Source organism: Macadamia integrifolia, chromosome 13, assembly GCF_013358625.1.
Source record: "Macadamia integrifolia cultivar HAES 741 chromosome 13, SCU_Mint_v3, whole genome shotgun sequence".
NCBI classification, from domain to species: Eukaryota; Viridiplantae; Streptophyta; class Magnoliopsida; order Proteales; family Proteaceae; genus Macadamia; species Macadamia integrifolia.
The window spans coordinates 22,857,399-22,879,272 of NC_056569.1; the positions used below are offsets into that span (position 1 = coordinate 22,857,399).

The window sequence follows — 21,874 nt, forward strand, 5'->3', positions numbered from 1 at the left end:
CTCATCAAATATCTTTAATGCCAAATCTGCTTGGGACCTCATCAAGGCTCATGGTTGCAACGCAATTTGGTTTTGTTCAAGAGCCACAACTTCACTATCTAGAGGGTTCTCACTCGCTGCTTCCCTACGTAGTCTTTCCTTCCCACAGTAGGTTCTAGCCACCATTGTGGTCTTTGCAGGAATGCCTCTGAAGAATTGGATCATCTCTTCTTCATATGCCCCTTCTCTATAGTTCGGTATATGGTTTTCTAGCAAAATGATGGCCGAGGAGAAGGAGAATCTTGCCCTTTAATAGAGAATGGATATAGGTCGACATGACTTTTGTTGGGAAATCTTGTTGGACAAGGTGCGGGAATTAGCTTTCTGGTGTTGTTATCTCTCACATCTAGCTTGAGCATAAGCTCAAAAGGTGGACCTATAAAGCTATATCCTTCCAGGAATTTGGAACTCTGTTCTATTTGTAGTCAAATCAAAGATTTTGGGTCTCCTGGTCAGTGACCTAATTCCCCCAAGAAAATGCTTATTTTAAATTCTTAAGGCCTCTCCGCTTCTATTTTACAAGCCTATGCCTGCCCTCCCCACCCCCCAATGTAAGGTTAAGTTTGTTTTGTTGTATATTATATGTTCTTCTCTTTGGTAATGAATATATTATTCACTAATATATATGTGTGTGTCTTTTGGTTGGAAGAGATAACGTTGATAATTTGTATTTTTGGAACTAATGGGTGTGTCATGGTGAGCCCCATTGTGAGTTTGAGGTTTCTAATGGTGAGTGTCCCACACTTGGGTTGAGAACGTCTCCAAGAGACCAAGAGTTAAGTGGTCCTCTCTGATTCAAATAAGAAAAAGATTAATCGCATATTAGTCACTTTCCTATTCGAAGTCCTTTCAGACGCTCTTTAACTTCATTTGTTTGCATAATCACATTATCATTCTATTTGACACTTCACTCTCAGGTTGGAAACTTGGAGCGTTCCTCCTTTCAGTGTGTGTTTTATCTACTAAAATGACTTCAACAAAGGAATTTAGTGCCTTGACGTCATGTTAGACATCTATAGATTTCACTTATGTTTTTCATGAAGACTCTTCTGGTTCTAAATGTCATATGGCTCTTATGATTGTGACCACCTTGTCCACACCACCTACATCTTCTCTGTTGGTGCCCAAGGATCCTAACTAAAACTATAAGAGTCCATGCACCTATCAAAAAGACAATAAGGGTCATTCTGAGATTAGATCAGCTTCATGCTTTTCAGCTCCTACTACACCAAATGCATGTCTCACCCCCCACAGGTGCAATCCTTTCTTGATAACCTAATTACATCAGATGTGTTGCAAAACCATTAGGTACTCTTGATCTGCACCAATGTAAGGTCATCTGGCGATTGCACATCCTCCAAATTATATTTCATCTTCTACACTAACTCCTTAATTGTTGGACAAGGCAGGGTTGCTTGACTATTCCACCTTGCACTCCATTCAGCCATCAAAATCTCACAAGACAATTAGGTCCAAATATGGCACCCCTCGGTTAAGGTGCCCGTGTTTCTTGTTTCCATTCAACACCCAATACTATTTTGTTTCCCTCGCTTCTGAGCCCATGTGCTTTTCTGTTGCCTATAGAGATTCTCAACGGTGTGAAGAAGCCAATAGTTAGGGAATTCAATGGTTTCCTCAAAAGTGGCATGTGGAACTTGTAAGCAATACTCTGTGAATGCCATATTCCCTCTTCTTTACTCTCTTTAAGTCTAATTTTTCTAATTCAATGAGCCCCAAATTATTCTTATATTCCTCAAACAAAATGTTGTTAACCATTTGCAGCCCCTAGTTATTTCTAAAATCCTAAACCTCCTCCACAACTAGTGAAGTTATTGCACATGTGAAATATTTTACCATAATAAAAAATAAATGAAGCCCTACACAGAATCGTACAGTCCATAACTCAGCTAATCTAACATTGTCCAACACTTTATCTGGTGCCATATTTTCATTAAATCACGAGCACAACAATGTATATGTGAAGTGTTTAACTACAACATTCTTTGTTTAAATGTTTTCCACTAAGGTTCATCTTGTATGGCTTATCTACTGAACAGAAGAAGAGCGAAAGAGAGCAACAAGCGCTTACAAGAAAGGGCTTACCGGATTCTTTATTTAACAAAAGGCACATGAAGCAAGAAAGAGGCATTGAGTTGCAGGGAATTCAGTTCTGAAGTGAGTGAATCCAAGCTCCAATGTGGCTGTGGATCTACTGCTACTCCATTAATGTTTTTAGGACACTGGAGTTCCAATTTAACAGCTCCCCTGCATCAGCAGAACCGATAATGAGATATATGGATCAAAAGCCGGAGTTAAGAATCAATACTCTTAGAAAAAATAAATAAATAAACACAATCTTTCAGCGCACCAAAAGAACCTTAAAGAAGAGAGAGAGAGAGAGAGAGAGAGAGAGAGAGAGAGAGAGAGAGAGAGAGAGACCAATAACCTATAACTTACATGTATCACAAATGGCCATTCTATAAGGGTTTATCCTAGATGAAGGAATACAAACTTTCCTTGACAGAGAGGCTGACGAGCTTCATCATTCATGCATCAAAAGGATATAGGCACTAATTAATACACCCTTACGGTTCCAAATCCATAATTAAAAGTAAGTCATGAAATACAAGCTCAGAAAGTTTCAGCGACCATATAGCTGGGCCAAGAATGACATACTAACTTTTCTATTGACTAATAACCCCAAAACTAATCATAACCTTCTGAAAGAAAATGAATCATCCAAGAACAAGCAGAAAGTGATCTATCATCCATCCAAGAGAATGATGGCTATTTAAGTCATGTTTGGTATTACCTGATTTTCCAGAGTGATTCATCTCGAAGTACTTTGACCCTTCCTAAAAACAATACTCCAAATCATACCCACAGGATGAGGAAGTGATTTGCTTACACGAACCACCCCACAAGCACAAAAAATAAAAAGAATCAAACAAATGTATGCCGAGCACTATTCCGGTAGGAGGTCTAAAGAACTGAAAAGAACCCTCTGAATAACTCCAAAGAAGTGGGATTAAATGCACCCTACATTAGACACTCAGAAAACCATCAAAGAGAATCATATGGTCATGAAACGTTAAAGCTAGTATTCAGTGATGCATAAACTCTTCAAACAGGATGAATTATCTATGCCACATCACTGAGACACTGACACTCCATGGGCTCTGGCAACCAATAAATCATCATGACCACCACCTTTTCTATAGTAAATTCTGATGGTGCAAAGACAACAATTTCAAATTCCAACCCTAGAAAAGCAGACCAAAACTCGAAAAGAATTAGGATAGCCAGAGTAATTAATAAAGAGGCAAAACTCACAGTAAAGATTCATCCATAACCACATCAGTGTTGGCATCAATATCTCTAACTCCCTTGCCTTTAGAAGGGGCATGATCAGTGCTCATTGGAACTACATTCCTCTCTTGCTTCATTTTCCAGCCCTCAATCTCTTTCCAAGCAACATTTCCAACTCGTCCAAACTCCCTTGATGGATTAGCTGCAAGGAATAATATTCCCATGAGCCACAATCACCACTGAAGTAGGACCCCAAAGAAAATGAATCTTAAAAAAAAAGAGATAGATTTAGTACGTGATTGATTGGTGTCAAATGAATAACACAGTGGATGCACACGCTTTCCAACACCACTAGGAGATTCCACAGAAAGTTCTCCTGAAACCTGAAAAGCACAAGAGGTAAAAGGTTCATTCTGGTGTATTTTCATAAGGAGCAAAGAAACAAAAGGGCATGAAATGCTTGACATACCGCCTGGCCATTTGTGAGCAGAGGGATATGGTTTGGAGGGACCTCCTTATCATACTTTTGGAGCACTAACATCCTCCCCTCAGCCATAGGTCAGCTGCCAACTCAGCATGCATTCAACAATCTTCTGCTTCTGGTCTTGAGTCCCAGACGAATAATTGATATCACTGGCCACATTATCAACATCATAATCATCTGCTTCATCACCACGAATAGGAGTGCTTCCTGCAAGCGAACAAAAGAAATAAAAATCACAACTCCATATCAATTGAAGTCCGAACTCCCCAAGGCTAGAAAGCATGCAGAGGCTCACATCTGACAAACCTGTATGTCTCTTATATCTAATCTTGCACTGGGGGCAAGACTGAGTTCCGTCTTTCCTCTCATACTCGTAGCAAGGCCTGCAAACAGGAAATGCACAAACATAGCAAGCGACAAAGAGATTGCCATTCACCATCGTGCCCACTGTGTCACCACAAATCTGGCAGACCTGATCGCAATGGTGCTTTGAAGGCTTCGGCTGATTGAAAAAATGATTCAGAATCTTCAGGGAAATGAAGTATGCAATCCCAAGAAACACATACGAACATACAACATATAAGCCAAACATTCAGGGTACATACAAATCAAAATGAAGAGGAGATTGAGACGCAATTGATGTGCAATTAAGATGTACTTCATTAACCAAAAAAGAAAGTGACAGAATTTATCATACAAAGATGGGGAAAAAAATATGATTTCAAGAAGGTAAGGAGCAAGGTTATGTTTACATCAAGCATATAGAGCAATTCGATCAAATACCAACTCTTACCTCTCCTTCTTCCATCGACATTGCTTATGTTTACTTGGATAGTGAAAGATGGACTTATATGCTGCGTAAATCTTAGTTAAATATATGGCAAATGCCACTAGTTGACAATTTGACATGCCAAGAAAGCGCAATTCCTCTTTCACCATAAGCACAAAAGCTCAGGATTCTGCTTTTCCACTCACTTATAAAAAAGATCTTCCATAAATGCTCCAATTACAGTTCAGATCCACCTAGCAACAATTGAAAAAAGAGACCAATAATCAGCTCTTCTCCTTCAGCAAGCTTTCTTTTGCAGTCACTCTCAGATAGTTTAAGTTTACCAAAGCTATCCGAGGCTACGCAGATCCACTCAAATCAGAGAAGACTTTTAACAAGAATTACACCACAAATCAGTGGGATCTACACGAGATCTACTCCAATTCCTTAAAAGTTTAACCTTTTCATTCTTTTTTAATCATAATTCACCAGAATCAGACCAAATGCCAAACTAAAAAACTAAAAGTAAAACCAACATAAATGCAAATATCCACACCATGAATTGAAAAGTGATGGAGACAATCCCCAAAGACGAAGAACAACGGGTCGATCGATCCAAGAGCTCATACCATGGATACCTCCAGAGCTCCCAGACCTCTCTCTCTCACTCTCGCTCTCCATCTCTGTCTCTTGAAGAACAAGGAGCCGTCACAAGATAAATGGAAGAAAATAGGATGAAAGTTATGGGACAGCAATCAAAAGTAGCTGTAACTGGTGTTTAAAAACCCCACCAACAGTGAGACTAAGCCAACAAATACACTCCAATTATTTCCCTTATTTTTTTTCTCTCAATGATATCTGAATTAAAAAAGAGAAAAAAACGTGAAATGTGATTTAGAGAGAGAGAATGAGTTGAAGATGTTAAACTTACTGTAAATGCCACTGGGTTGTACACTTGTACACTGTAAAGGGATTGAGTGTGGACTAGATTTCTAGTGAAGATTGTCTTCTTTCTTTTAGCTTCTTCTTCTTTAATTTAATTATATTTGGTTAATTTTACTAAGGACGAACATGGCAAAAGTTGGAAGAAAGGAACCCTAACTTTCCTGGGATGGGTCCAAGGGAGGAGGATTTACAAAGTATACACTCGAGTCTCGACAGCCAATGGATGTTGAGCCGGCAACTGCAGTGATAAGACGACACAGTCTAGTAACTTCCTATTTTGCCTTCTGAGCTCATGTGCTTTTCTGTCGCCTATAGAGATTCTCAATGTTGTGAAGAAGCCAATAGTTAGGGAATTCAACGGTTTCCTCAAAAGTGGAATGTGACACTTGTAAGTAGTACTCTGTGAATACCATCTTCCTCTTCTTTACTCTCTTAAGTCTAATTTTTCTAATTCAATGAGCCCAAATTTTTCTTATATTCCTTAAACAAAATGCTGTTAACCATTTGCATCTCCTAGTTATTTCTAAAATCTTAAACCTCCACAACTGGTGAAGTTATTGCACGTGTGAAATATTTTACCATAATCAACAATAAATGAAGCCCTATATACTCGTATGGTCCATAACTCAGCTAATCTAAACCTGTCCAGCACTTTATCTAGTGCCAGTTTTCATTAAATCATGAACACAACAATGTATATGTGAAGTGTTCAACTACAGCATTCTTTATTTAAATGTTTTCCACTAAGGTTCATCTTGTATGGCTTATCTACTGAACGGAAGAAGAGCGAAAGAGAGCAACAAGCGCTTACGAAAAAGGGCTTACCGGATTCTTGATTTAACAAAAGGCACATGACGCAAGAAAGAGGCATTGAGTTGCAGGGAATTCGGTTCTGAAGTGAGTGAATCCAAGCTCCAATCTGGCTGTGGATCTACTGCTACTCCATTAATGTTTTTAGGACAACGTTCCAATTTAACAGCTCCCCTGCATCAGCAAAACCCACAATGAGATATATGGACCAAAATCCAGAGTTAAGAAATCAACACTCTTAGAACAAATATATAAATAAGTAAATAAACACAAACTTTCACAGCACCAAAAGAACCTTAAAGAAGACAGAGAGAGAGAGACCAATAACATATAACTTACATGTATCACAAATGGATGACTAATACTTCAGCTTGGTACACTGCCTATCACGATTTCTTCAATGAACAAACATGCAGTATGTTGACCTAAATGAGAGAGGCATTTTAATAGAAAGTTTTGCATAATTTTAATTCATAAGGAATTAAGGGAGGATGAACTACAAATAAAAATTCCTACTGATGCATCTGATAAAACAGATAAATCTCAATATCCAAGTGAGTGAATGTGTGTGTGTGAGTGAGTGAGTGAGAGAGAGAGAGAGATGGGTCTTCTTGATTGATCTCCAGAAGATTAGATGGTCAAGCTATCAAAGAATTGGGAGAGTAGAAAAAGTGAAACAGATTATGTTTGGGTCAAAGACGCTTCACTAGCTGATAGATTGAAAAAGTGGAGTAAAATAGTTATATTTTTTTCTATATAAGTATACTAGTTACTGTCAGATACTAATAACGAGAGAGAGAGAGAGGATGAACTCTGTAATTCTTTGTGCACAGATATCAACACTCTTAGAAAAAATATATAAATCAGTAAATAAACACAAACTTTCACAGTATCAAAAGAACCTCAAAGAAGAGAGAGAGAGAGACCAATAACATATTACTCACATGTCTCACAAATGGATGATTATTACTTCAGCTTGGTACACTGCCTATCACGATTTCTTTGATGAACAAACATGCAGTAAGTTGACCTAAACGAGAGAGACATTTTACTAGAATTTTTTGCAAAATTTTAATTCATAAGGAATTAAGAGAGGATGAACTACGTATAAAATTCCTACTGATGCATCTGATAAAACAGATAAATCTCAACATCCGAGTGAGTGAGTGAAAGAGAGATGGGTCTTCTTGATTGATATGCAGAAGATTAGATGGTCAAGCTGTCAAAGAATCGGGAGAGTAGAAAAAGTGAAACAGATTATGCTTGGATCAAAGACGCTTCACTAGCTGATAGATTGAGAGAAAGAGTGGAGTAAAATAGTTATAATTGTTTCTATATTATAGTATACTAGTTACTGTCAGATACTAATAACGATAGAGAGAGAGAGGATGAACTCTGTATTTCTTTGTGCACAGATATCAACACCGTCCATGGAAACCTAAGACGCCTTTGGACCCTGAAAAGCCAGCTTGCTTTTGACGACTTACCCAACTCCTCCTCCTCGGATCAGGATCAATGCAAAAATACCTATGCAAAACCCATTGGATCACCGGGGAAGAAGGAGAAGAGGAGGAAAAGGAAAGAAAGGGGGAACCGGAGAAGAAGAGAAGGAAGAGCAATAAAAAAAAAACGGTGGGAATAACCGGAGGAGAAAGAAAAAGAAAAGAAGAGAGGAAAAAACCTTACCGGAATCAATGGTTTCGCCGGAGGAAGAGGTGCCGCTTAGGGTTTCTCTCGGATCTCTTCTTCGCTTTCAGTCTTGCGAGTTCTTTTCCTTGCAGAGCACAATTTCTCTTTGTTTGTTTCTGGTCCTTCTTTTATTACCGTTGCAACTTTATCCTACGCCTCCACAACGAGACCGCCTTTTGAATTTTGAATCACAACTTAACGGCGTTTAGTAATCGACCCGTATCTATTTAGAAAAACTAATTACATTTTTTTTAAATAAAAAACGTTATAAAAATGAAAAAAAAAATGTATAAATGGAAATGAGATACAACTTCGAAACAATGATTAGTGAAATATTGGACAAAATAATAAATTTACAAAAAAAAAAAACTTACAATAAATGTGCAAACTATTCTTAAAAAAAGAGATACAAGTATTAAGATGATATTAATCAAAATAATACTACAAAAAAAAAAAATTGTTTCATCAATAATTAAAAGGAAAATGATAGAAATTTGTGGAATTTTTTTTTTATCAAATTTGTAATAAAAATGTGAAAATAAATATATCTAAAAAATCAAGTAGATATATTAATGGAAAATAAAATAAAAACTATGACATAAAGTTTTCTACTCACATAAATTAGGTAATGTAACATAGAAGGACAAAAAAAGGACAAAGTTGTGGAGAAAAAAAAGATTGATGCAATCGATAGTACAGAATATCATTCATTCATTCCATGAGTATGGAATTAATGATATTACAATTACCCTTCACTCATGTCATCATCAATAATCTCATGTTAACGTCTTCCGTCAACTTATAATTTGCAACAACAAATAAAGTAAGAGTTTATTTGTTGGGAACAGTAATCTTGTAATTTTACTGTAGAGTAAAATGAGAATGGAGTAATATATTGGGTAGTTTTGTAAACTTAAATCTAATATTGCGTAATCTTGCGAAGTGATGTTGGAAGAAGGTAATTTGGTAAGAGCAAACTCAAAAGTCAGTAATTTTGTTTTTTTTTTTTTTTCTATATTTTATGGGGACAAGATTCCCTCCGACACCCGTGTACAATTTTTATAGTTGAAAAGGACATTATGAAAAACCTATAAATAGAGAGCATATTTTAGGACGCCTTAGGGAGTGTGCTACAGTGAGGGGAGGATGGTGCATGTGCAATTTCATTTTTGGAATACCATTCTGCAAATATTTTTCTCATATTTTATTTAGGATGGACATGTTTCCAATTTGTTTGCTTCCACTTACTTGGTGTACTTTCCTTGGCATCTCATGGTTGCGTGGCCTCTATGTGCCTAGACGTGGAGGACAGCAAAAATTACACTTTTTTTCGTAAACTTATTTTGTTTTCATTTTTCCATTGAATAAGGTTATTTCACTTTGTTCACTTCATCTTAAAAGAAACAATAAATCATTTTACTTTAGTTTCAATAAAAAGAAACATCGCTCTCTTTTGCGAACTAACAAATTATAAGTTGATTCGTCAAACACACGTTTTGAAGAATCCACAAGTAAGGAGATTATGAGCATGTATTTAGCAGCCAATACAATTCCACTTGTCAAGTTGGTGGCAGATTTTTTTTTTTTTTTTTTTTTTCAATAATGGTTATTCAGGCCTTTGACCCCACAATCACATACATAGACTAGGTTATACCATGATTGGATGAAAATCATTCAACTTTCATTGAAAGCAATGAAAAACACTATACACCCCATGTGAATGACCTTAAGGAGGTAAGAGAAATCAAACTTAGAATCACTCTTGAGGCTAAGGTCCCTTGTCAACTCTTGACTATCCCCTTGGGGTTAATAACTTAAGTAAATATGGTACATAAGTGAATTGAATCGAAAACCCCCTACAAGCAAAGTAGCTTCCAACCAACAAGCTACAACTTTATATACAAAAATTACACCCCCCCCACCCCATGTGAAATCCAACAAAACCCATCCCATGTTTACGCCCATGTACATTCCCTTCATTGACGGGGCAGTGTGGCCTGAGAGCATTCATTTTCATAAGGGTAATTTACAGCGCCATCCCCTGGAGAATACCATTAGTCCATTATTATAAGAACACCCCCTCTATTTCACCAAATTAGACTCAGACCCTACCGTCAATCGTTGTTAAAGAATATACCTTATATACTGATGTCAACAACTATATTTTATTTTAAATACCAATATACCCTTATTAAATTGAAGTACCTAAAATACCCATTCCAAGACCTAATTTCCATTTCGCCCAAATCGTTATTTTTGGATCACCGGCGATCGTTCAGAGCAGCGGTAGCGACATCGGCGATGAACAGCGTGGAGCCTCAACACTTCGATTTGTAGGAGTGAATAGGAATTGACTAAGAGCCTGAGATTCACAGAACTACCGTTTGCGACTACCCAACCCGAAAAGAATCCGATCATCATCTTCTTCTCCAGAGAAGAAATCATCGTCTAAGGTTCCAACATAGCTGAGTTGAAGGAAAGGGCGGCGGCGTCGATTCACGGCGACCTGAGATTTAAAACCTTCTGATGATCTGACATTCTTGCCTGCAAGATCGAGGCAAGATAAAAGGGCTTTCAGAGATGGATCCCTATCAATGAAAGATGTGAAGTGTAGGGTTCCAGTCTCGACAACAGTACGAAAGGAGAGAAGAAGAAATGTGTAGAAGCTCGATAGGAAAAAACCAGTGGACTGCTTGAGGACCTCACCCGTAGTGCGTAAGTTTAGACGAGTAAAGGACATGACCGTCTTCTCTTGCTCAGCAACTTTTGAATTCATCCAGATATAGATATACACCAAAGACCAGAGAAAAGGTCTTTTCTTCCAAATTTCAACACTCCCAACCCAATCCAGACCCTTCACCACCTGTTCGAACTCTTTTTTTTATTTAAATATCTTGGTTTCTAGGCATTTATCCTATGGGCGAGTTGGTCTGTCTAATTGTGGGAAGGAATTGCTTACTTTCCTGTAAATTTTTAAAATTTCTTAGTTTGTCTGGGCAGTATACCGCAAAACCTTGCCGACTTTAACACTGGGTTTTTGTGTTTGTTCTATAAATGGATGGTTTTTACTTTCCTTGGAATTTTTTTTTGTGCTTGGTCAGTGATCTGGTTTGGCTGATATTAGAACTTAAAACTTCTTGGTGGATCATTTGGGTTGGTGCCTTGTTCAGTGGTCATGTTTCATGAATGCTTTATCAGTTTCTGGCATGTCACCAAAAACCAAGGGGAAATGATGTAAAGGTTTGTTGATGGGTTGCATAATACAGATGAGTTTACGATGATTCTTCTAGCTCTTGCACAGAGCACCACCCTTTGATCGGAGAAGAATCCGCCATTAATCCATTTCCACTCTTGTTCTGAGTCTTCAGTGAAGTGAGAATAGGTAAGGGTGAATAGGAATTGGATTGTTTATCCCAAAAAAAAAAAAAAAAGTATAATAGTCATTTTAACTCTTGACTTAACATTGATTGACGGTAGGGGTTTGAGTCTAATTTGGTGAAACAAATGAAGTGTTTTTATAATAGTGACATTATTCAGGGGTGACACTGTAAATTGCCCTTTTCATATAAAGAAAAATAAAAAGAATGCTGTCTACTACGGACACAGCCTTTGAGTTCAGGCATAGGCCATAAAAAGAGGCCCCTACCCTGAAAAACTGTTACTTCTTTTATATGTTGTAGAACTTCATGAAATCATTGTGCTAAGTGAGTAGGTGATTATTGGGTTTCATCTCATGTATGCATTTCAAATATTCAAGCAGATCTACGCTAGAAATGCAATAAAATGACAAGAATTCAAGGAAAAATAATTCTCAACGTGATCGGAAACCCAGAGCAAAGAAGTCAGAAAATGTTCTTTCTCACGGTAACCAAAGAATCAAAATTGGTTGGTCATGGGCTCATGAGCTCATGAGCTCATGGCTTCATGTGTTGAGGGGGCACGCAAGAAAGAGGCATTCACGTCAACAAAACAAGACGCGTCCACATCCTCTGCAATGAGCAGTGAGGTGCAGTGAGCATCGGACGACTGAGAACATCTGGGCACATGCTCCAAGAGGCTCCCAGCAACCCGATGCTCATTGCACCAACGTAGTGGCTGCAGACAATTTTCACACCAACAAGACCTGCTTACAAAAACCAACATTAGTTTACATCATTGGAACGTTATTTCATCACATCAAGACCGTCTGATTGGTAGCTATGACAACGTTTCCTCTCTCAGACCTGCATCTCGTTCTCTTCCCTCCCTCTGATTCATTCGGTCTCTGCAGCTTTACCTTCTCTGGGTTGTCCTCTTCTAATCCTTTTTCTCTACTGCTCCCTTTGCTTCCACTTCGGACGTTGTTCCCCTCGTCTTGGGCTAGATGAAACCTTCCTCCTCAAGGTAGTGCAGAGAGTATAATGCTCTCTTTGGGTAACAACTCTGTCAAGTTTACATAATTCTCAACCAGATTTCGTTTGTTGTGGTTGTTGTCATTTTTTTTTTCATACTTAAAACAAGATTTTTCAACTATTTAGCTCATGTATCAAGCATTCCCCTTCATAGTTCAGCACAAAAAGAAACACCATTAAGAAGCAGGTCTTAAAGGTCCCATTTAACAACATAATTTACCTGAACTACAATAATCAGTTCAAGCTTAAAAATTCTTTTCCCCTAATCCATATTTCCCTCCTGGCCTCCTCTATATCATCACAAGCAAACTAATTGTTTCCTGGCCAAAATTTTCCCCATTCAATGAATGGGTAAATAAAACGCACCTCGCAAATTTTTACCTGCGCCTTTTACCATGCTGCTTTTTGCCTCCTTTCTTCTTTCCAGCCCCTTTACTCTTCTTCCCCTTATTGATTTGTGCTGTTTTATCATCATTCTCTCTAGACGAACTGCCTCGCAACATATGGCTCACATTCAGTACACCATTTCTGAAATTGCCTACACTTGATTTCAGCACCCTGTCCTCTGGCCCCCGCTTCTCTGCTACTCTGGTAGTACTACTTTGAAGCTTACCTCCAAATCGTCCAAGAACCAACCCCTGAAACAGCAATAATCATCAGCACTGCCCATTTGAAGCATAAGTAAGAATCAAAGACAGAAGGTCCACCAGTCACCTCTTGTAACATTTTCTGTTCTCTTTCTTTCCGTTTCTTCATGCAACATCTTGCTACACTTAGTGGTACTCTCTGTTTCTTGTGGGTCTGCGCCAAGAGTGAGCATGGTCCAAATATAAGAGAAGGAAGTTCAGTCACAGCACAATATTTACATATGGGCATCTAGAGCACAGAGGAAGATGGTCATAAAGTTCTCACCTTTCCACCCAAAGCTTCAACCCTCCGGTCCTCCAATTGCTTCCTCTCCTTCCATGTCATGTTTGAGGAGCCTAAACCGATGCAAAATTGAAAGTCAAAAGAATCAGGAATCAAACAAGAAGAAAACATTGTAAAATTCTGACAAGAAAACCCACAGTAGGAACTGCAGTGCATTTGGTAAAGCGAATGTAACAAAGATTGGAGAATGTAAGCAAAAGCAAGATATTTTTTTATTTTTTTATTTTGGTGGGTTGGGGGGTTGTCTTTCTTTTCCTTTCTTCTGCTTTATTTACTTGCTAGTGTACAATATTGGAATTTACAACAAAACAAAAGAAAAATTACAGAGTCCACATCCAACCACGGAATGGTTGGTTGGCAGTATGCCACCAACTTTCTGCCGCACGGACATTGAATAGATATGGAATTCCATGTAGGAAATAGATGTCAAATATGGCGGCTTGTCTCAACTGTATCACCCACCAAGTATGGGGTTTTCTCCCTATATCTCCAATGTCCCTGTTTCTCCAAACAGAACTCACTTCTTCAAACAATCTCCAAACTCCAAAGCATTACAATAATAACACATGGATAGCCAAATTGGCATGAAATTTAACTCATGACTAGATGATGACAAAGACATGATGTCCACTAAACATAGTAGTCATGGTGCTAAGGCGAGCCAGGCTGGTCATAAGTCGTGGAGCCCGGGTGCCAAGGAGAGGTCTTATTGGAAAGACATGATGTCCACTAAACATAGTTGTCATGGTGCTAAGGCGAGCCAGGCTGGTCAGAAGTCATGGAGCCCGGGTGCCAAGGAGAGGTCTTATTGGTCAACATGGGCATAAAACAAGGCTTAGCTAAGGACCTTTCAAGATATTATTAGTACTTACCATTTACTAATTATCCTAACCAAGTTTTTCTGTTAATATTTGGTCCACTCCATGGTAATATAAAGGTTCTTTTCAAATGTGGACGATATACCCACAGATCCCTACGTGGAGTACCCTTAGATGTGCCACGTGGAAGATCACATGAGCATGAAATTTGGTGGACAGGTAGACCCCAGTATCCCCTGCTGACATGTCAAGTTTCAGCAAAGTGGAATTTGCCACACAACAAAATAAAGCTCTGATCAATTCAGGACTACAAGGGAGGGTATCCATTGCATTAGAGAGTAAACGATTGAATTAGACTTCAAAATTTGACATGCTGCTAAACCAGACCATCCCTAGATATCCAACAGCCAAAGTTAACACATCATCTTTCCATAAGGCACATCTAGGTACGTCATCAGTGCAAGGATCTGTAGGTGGGCTGTCCACACATCTTTCTGCCAGAGTATAAACTAAAGGGGAGACATGAAGCATTCACAAATAAAATAATGATCGTTCAACAATCAACACAAATCAAACAAGCAATAAACGATCAAGGAATTTTATTTTTTTTCCTTTTAATTACCACAATGTTATGGTTGAGTTTATACCCATCTTTCCACTTTTAACCCCTTAGTTTTACTTTTTTTCCAGTTCTAACCCCCCTTCAAGATATGATACACTACAAAATTGCAATAAGGTGCAACATGAATGCTTACAACCATACATGATGAGTTTAGAAAAATAATCAAACAAATAAAAAATAACACACCTAGGTCAAACCTGGCCAAAGCAGCGTCTAGGCCAGGCCTTGGTGAACCATGAAAATGCAGTTGTGAAAAACTATGCAAGTGCTAACTATTCTCACTGTGAAGTGCCATGGGGCCTAGGTTAGGCCTTGAAAACTTTGCCATTGAACTTTTGTGGGCGCCAACAAACTGCCAAATGGAACTTACAGCATGCTGAAATTCTTTCCAGATTTTGGCATGGCTTAAGCCACCCCTCAAAATAAAGAAAAATGAATACAAAAGCCACTGAATGAGGAAGAATGCTTATCAGAGATGGCAAGAACTACATACAAAACGGTCATCGTCAGTAAATATCTCTCACCATCACATAATACCTAGAATCAAATCCCTTTGAAGTCGGCCAAAATGGAAAACCAGTAAAAGAAACAATTCATGAATGCCCCCAAATAACCAAAATAATCTCAGTGGTTTAGTCTAATCGTCAAAAAAAAATACTATTGTCATCATCTCGATTCAGACAAGACCCAGTTTCAACATATTCTTTTGAATAGTATAATGCTTGTAAGAAGGCTTGCTATCTATTTTGCAGACTCTGTGGGTGACAACAGTGGCCATCTTTGTTCCATCATTCATCTCTCTTTCTCTTTCTGTTCCCAAAGCAACTCTCTTTATCCATCACCAATAGTGTTCAAGTCTGTCTTGACATAGCATACTTTACCACCTGCAGTGTACTGTGTTTGGAAAATATTGGATCACAATCAATTATCTTCATCGGACAAGCGAGAAGTGATCAACGTCCTTCTAACAATCAGGCTTCCTCCTTCATCTGTTTCTATCTCTTCTTCGATATCTTCACCTTCCACTGTTTTGGGATCTTCTTCTTCCACGCCATTCCCTTCTTCATCCTCACCTCCCATACCTTCTACATCTGTCCCTCATTTCTCTTCTCATATATCCCATCTTTGCCCATCTATCCCTCGTCTTGCTCTCTATCCATCCATCCCTCACTCTCAGCTTTCCCTCATCTCTATGCAAGTTACCCCCCCCCCCAACAATTTTCTTGCAGGACAACCAAAAATCAATTGGGAAATGCTGCCCATATTCTCTCACTTCACTTCCCTACACCCTCTTATGCTCTCACTTGAATACACTCTAACCCAAAATGTAAATGACATACAAACGTATAGATTGCCAAGAAAAATGGGTAATGGCGATTAAAACAGATTCTTTGGACCTTATACATCCTACACCCTATTTATTTTGTTTCTTTTTTCCCCATTTTTTTTGGTAGAATTCTACATTATAAATTGTCTTAGAATTTCCTAGTAATTTACAATAATGTCCATTAGGAAAAATCACACTGCTACCCATGTCCATGAAGATGCTGGGGAAGGAAGATTAGCAGTTTTGGTGTTTTGGCTCGGTGTAAACTTTATGAAATGAGAGGCTGAGGAGAAAAGATAATGGCCAAGAAACAAGGCTTCAAAATAATGGTCAAATTGGCAAGAGCAAAGGAGGAGTGCCCACAAGTGAAAATCTTAATCTCGATGGAGATTCACAACATTTATACTTGGTTCCCTATGACTTAAGTATATAAGGTAAGCAGGCAATGATAGAATCCAATGTGGGTACCACGAGAAATTAAATGCTCGATTTAAAAGGAAATAAGCAAATCGATATCGCAATTATTTTTAGACAACAACAAAAACTCAGCCTTATCCCAATTAAATGGTTTCAGCTACATGGATCATTGCCCTACCTTCCAATCAGCTCTATTCGACGTCATACTTAATACAAGGCCTATGTTATGCATATCTTTCCTCACCACTTCTCCTACTGGCATTTTGGTCTATCCCTAGCTCTTTTAGTTCCGTCAATCTAAATCAAATCACTCCATACTAGAGCATCCAAAAGCCACCGTGGAAATGGCCAAGCCACCTCAAACTACTTTCTCATAGCCTATCATGTATCAGAGCTACTCCCGAACCAGCTTTATTCATATTCTTTACTTTATCTTTTCCATTTGTATAACTCATACATCTCAACATCCTCATCTCCACTACAATGAGATTATCTACATGATGCTTCTTAACTCCCAACATTCCGCACCATACATCATAGTCGATTGTATGACTGCCCTATAAAATTTTCCTTTAAGTTTTAAAGGAACACATCGATAACACAACATACCGGACACACTTCTCCACTTCATCCATTCTATTTTAATTCTTTGTGAAATATCATTCTCTACATCACCTTCTTTATCTATGATTGAGCCCTAAAGCCTAAAATAATCACTTTGTGAACCCTCCCTCTCATCTATTTTCGCTACCTCATTATCCGTCCTCGTGTAACTTTAGTTACACACCATACACTCCATCTTTGTTCTACTTATCTTAAAACCTCTTGAGATGCAATAAAAAATTTCTTCTTCCTACATGTCCAACATAGCCTTAACTTTACCTATGCAAGATAACAATCAAGGGCCAAAAGGTCCCACGTTTTCTTAATTCTAGGCTCCCCTACTGCATCCATAGCTAGTGAATACGTGAATAAAGCACAAACAATTCACATACTGAACAGATTTTTAAAGGAAAAAATGTTTCTCTGTATATGTACAAAGATTCGAATAATCATGTGCATTTTACGCCAACCCGCATTGAACACGTATAATTCGTAGAAAAACACTGATGTAATCAATAAATAAATAAAAAATTGTTGAACATTCCTTAGACAACGTCTGCTCATTGTTTTAAAGAGGTGAAAACTCTCGCAAAGTTCCCACAGCGAAACCTTGAGATACTTTTCACTTATCTTTTGCGAGTATGAGACCTAACTTCTCCAACTACTTGACTTTTGCAAGTCCTTATCTCGACCAAACTGGCATTTTATACCAACCAGTATTGAACATGCAATACGTATAAAAATTGTTGAACATTCCCTAGATTGGTTCTCAAACAAAAACCCTAAAGAAAGAGCAGTGAAGAACTTACGCTAGGTTAGACAAAGCAATTAATTGTATGTAGGCAGGGATCTAAAATGTCAAGAAAAAATGTCTGGAAACACCTTCAGACCTGGAAAATGTGTTTCCTGAGCGAAACAAAGACGATTCATCTTTAAATTATGGGAAAAAAATTAAGTTCTGATGGAGATTAGTCTGGACAGTGCTGTGTCTAGAAGAAAGGGGAAACAGGAAAAAGGCAAAACTGAGCATTTATGTGGTTTGTATGGACCTATTGCTTGTTTGCCATGGATAAATTGATCATACTGTTTTTGTTGAATAATGTACATGTATGCTGCATATTAAATATATGCCCATATTTTTGTTTCAGATTTTTTAAACAGAAACCATATTATACATGTACCGCTTTGTTACCATGCCCTTCTTTATGCCAAATTCTTAAAGGTATTATAGAAGTCCAGGCCAGTTAAAACCCATACATATTTGTACCCTTATTAGCCATACTTGCATTTACTATTATGGATGCACCTCTTAAGCCTGTTCTCTTTTCCCTTCGATGCACCCAAAAGCAGTCAGTTCTTGATAAATGCACCTCAAGGATGAAGAGAGCATCAACTCAAACTAATCCTTCAACAGGACAAATTAGGCCAAACAAGCATTCTAGGGGTGCAAATTAAGAAGGCAACTACATATTAGGGATGAAATTAGGTTAGAACGATGTAGTTAAAGAGAAGATTCACGTAAGTGAACAGGGGAAACCCCTGCTATAATCTATGAACTCAAAGTAACACAAATTTCGGGCAGTAACCTTCATTTCGTGGTTAATGGGTTGCTATAGGAGGCTCATTGACTAGTCTATACTGTGTCGAAACTAAATGAAAATAGGTTAGGTTCGAATGGGGCTAATTATTTTTGCAAATCCTACTTGACTACTTCCATATTAGAAACCCAGCCCCAAAAAAATAAAACAAAACCAGAAGATTTTTCATTCCTCGCTAATGATGTCATGAAAATTTTCAGGGAAATCCTATGATTTATTGGACATTTCAACCTGCAGATTTCTTGCATAGTCAACAGAAGTATTGATAGTGAAAGTAAAGATAAAAATGAGTACATCATGATGGTGGTGAGCCACAGGGTCGTCATTAAGTAAACTTGCAGTCTAGAGAAAGATCCAATCATAACAGGATTGAATTGTATGCTTTTGCCCCTAAATATACTTTTTGTCACTTGGATTCATTTATTAGGAATCCCATAAATAATTGAATCACACCTACAAGCAGATCAGTAACATCAATTATTTATTTTCAATAGTGCTTAAATTTTCTTATTGAAAGTTTCACTTCAATGTAATGTAGAACTAGAATCGGCAAAACCAACCTAGTCCCAAAACAGCAGGATGCTCTCGAAGAACAAACACAAGTCAAATTAGGATAATAGCACAACAGATCAGATTACAAGAGAAATTAGATCCGAAACAGTTGAAGCTATTGAACCAAATACTAGGGTTTCTCTGATCAGATTAGGATCGATAACAAGGGCTTACAAGACTTCAAATAGGTCCAAATCAACTTAATACCATGAACCAAAGTCCACGAGAACAGTAGGAACTGAACTAGATCTGTCAATTTCAGTTCTGCTTTGTCACAGGTCACTAAAAGACAAGAAAAGGGAGAATTTTTAAATCTCTCAAACCACTGGTCAGAAAGAGCTCCCCTTTGGGTCGAGTTCTTCCCCAGGTAGGACCTATCTTTGATCCAAATTTCAGCCCAAACTGATGGCTGAAAGTGTTTCTGGCAGCAAGGGATCAAATAGGAAAAATATGAAGATTTTCTAGACAGAATTGAGAGAAAAGTGATTTAATTAAATACATATAACAGTAGATCAGATTTGGGTCACCTTGAGTATGGAAGAAAAGAGGGAGATAACTAGAAGAGAACCTCTTGTGCTTCACACCGCAAAGAGTTAATTGAATCAAACACCAATTCCATCAGCCTTGATCAAACACAAGACAAATCTCCATGTAGAAGACAATAGCAACAACCATTAATTTGTTTATTAAATCATCTAGGCCTTTAGGAGCCTCCTCTTCTTTATTTATAATGTTAATGGGGGAGGGAATTACAAAATAGAAGGTTCCTCAAAAAGGAAACCAGATATTCTCCTAATACAATAGCTACTAAAAACTGAAATTAGAAACTAACTGAAATTAGAAACTAGTTGAAAAAGGAAATTAACTACTAAGGACTTGACTCAATTAATAACTTGACTCATAAGGAAACAAATATAACTCAAATCAAGCCCAACTAGAAAGGAAACTAATGAAAATGGAAACTAACTAGTAATCCCGTACTCAATCTTAGAGCCCCCTTTTTAGACCAATAAAAGTGGTCTATTACACTCAAAACACATGGGATCAAAAGCCTAACATGTATGGAACCCAACCCTAGGCTTATTCCTAATAAAATAAGCCTATTTTGGTAATTAATCTGCATCAACTCTCCCGGTCTTAAAAGAACTCGACTCCGTCGAGTTAGGTCGTGCTCCCAAGATTCCCTTGTAAATCGCTCGCCGATGAGGTGGCACATATCTCGAAATAGAAGGGAGCATAACTCCAAAAGGAGGGAGAGTAGGTTGATGTGTCACCGGAGCAGGAGTCAGTCGACGACGTGGCATGTCTGATAATGCATGTGGCCTCATTAAGTACATACGACCTCCTTGCTTCACCTTTATAGTGTTCCGTGCACCATCATAGAGAATGCCTGCATGTCGCTGCCAAGGTCGCCCTAGAAGAATGTCGCAGTGTGCCAATGGGGTGACCAAACAGGTGACATGGTACTGTAACGGCCCAAACTGTAAGTGTACTCGAACAACTGCAGTTGCCTCTTCTCGAGCTGTGGGTCCAAAACCTCACACATGAATCTTCTTGAAAAGTTGCTTCTGTGGAAAGTTGTGTGCTCGAACAAATTCAGCAGATATGAAGTTTGCTTCTGCCCCAGTATCAACAACTGTATGAACATCAATAGGGTTGGAGCCGTGCAGGAGAGTACCCTTCTGTCTGAAGAGAGGAGCCTTATCAACTAGTTTATTCGAAAAAGATGAAAGGCTAGCTGAATGAGCTTCTACATCCTCATCTTCATCAACAATAATATCATCGTCCTCGAGGGGATAAGAATATAAATGAGATTCATCTTCACTCTTCTCTGTTGGCTGCTTCTCTGCTACGTTCACAGAACGAGTCCTTTTGGGACACTTGTTAGAATAGTGACCCTTCTCGCCACAACTATGGCATATGATATTCTTCACCCCAACACTATCCTTGTTGAACTCTGACCTTTTTTCTTCAACTCTGCGAGCTTCAGGCTTCTTTTCCTCCATACGTGGTGGAGGTCTATAAACTGAAGAAGTCTTGAGCATACCCTTCCAATAAAGGGACTTCTCTTCAGCTGTCTTGGCATGAGCCGCTGCCACATCAACAGACATGAAATCAGTGTTAGCCAACTCAAGTCGAATCTCAGTACTTAACCCACTGATATATCGCATCACCCGTTGTTGGTCTGTTTCCTGAAGTCGACACCTTGAAGACAGTTTGTGGAATTCGAGGGTGTATGAATCCACATCTTTGTTCCCTTGTTGCAAGTTAAGTAATTTATGGAACATTACCTTTTCATAATTAAGAGGAACAAATTTTTCAGTCAGGATTTGCTTCATGACCTCCCAATTGGTAACGGGTCCAAGTCTTCTGACAAACCCTGCATGTAGTACATCATCCCACCATGAACATGCATACCCAATAAACTTGGTGATGATGAGTTCACACTTCTTCACGTCTAGAAGAGATTTATACGCAAAAATTCTCTCCACTTTGGTAAGCCAGTCAAGAAATTCCTCAGGTCCCTTTTCACCACTGAACTCGGGAACCTCAACTTTGATGCCATAATCT

General features: G+C 38.3%; 1 protein-coding gene and 1 pseudogene across 1 annotated transcript; both read right to left on the reverse strand.

Moving 5' to 3' along the window:
- Nucleotides 1-1,977: 1,977 nt before the first annotated feature.
- Nucleotides 1,978-8,164, reverse strand: LOC122058617 (annotated as a pseudogene).
- Nucleotides 8,165-12,590: 4,426 nt separating this feature from the next.
- LOC122059285 lies at nt 12,591-13,419 on the reverse strand (the record flags this gene model as incomplete). Its single annotated transcript, XM_042621993.1, is given in 3 exon segments — nt 12,591-13,074; nt 13,151-13,237; nt 13,349-13,419. Coding segments are annotated over 3 exon segments (419 nt in total), but the record flags the coding sequence as incomplete, so codon positions are not given.
- Between the last annotated feature and the right edge of the window lie 8,455 nt (nt 13,420-21,874).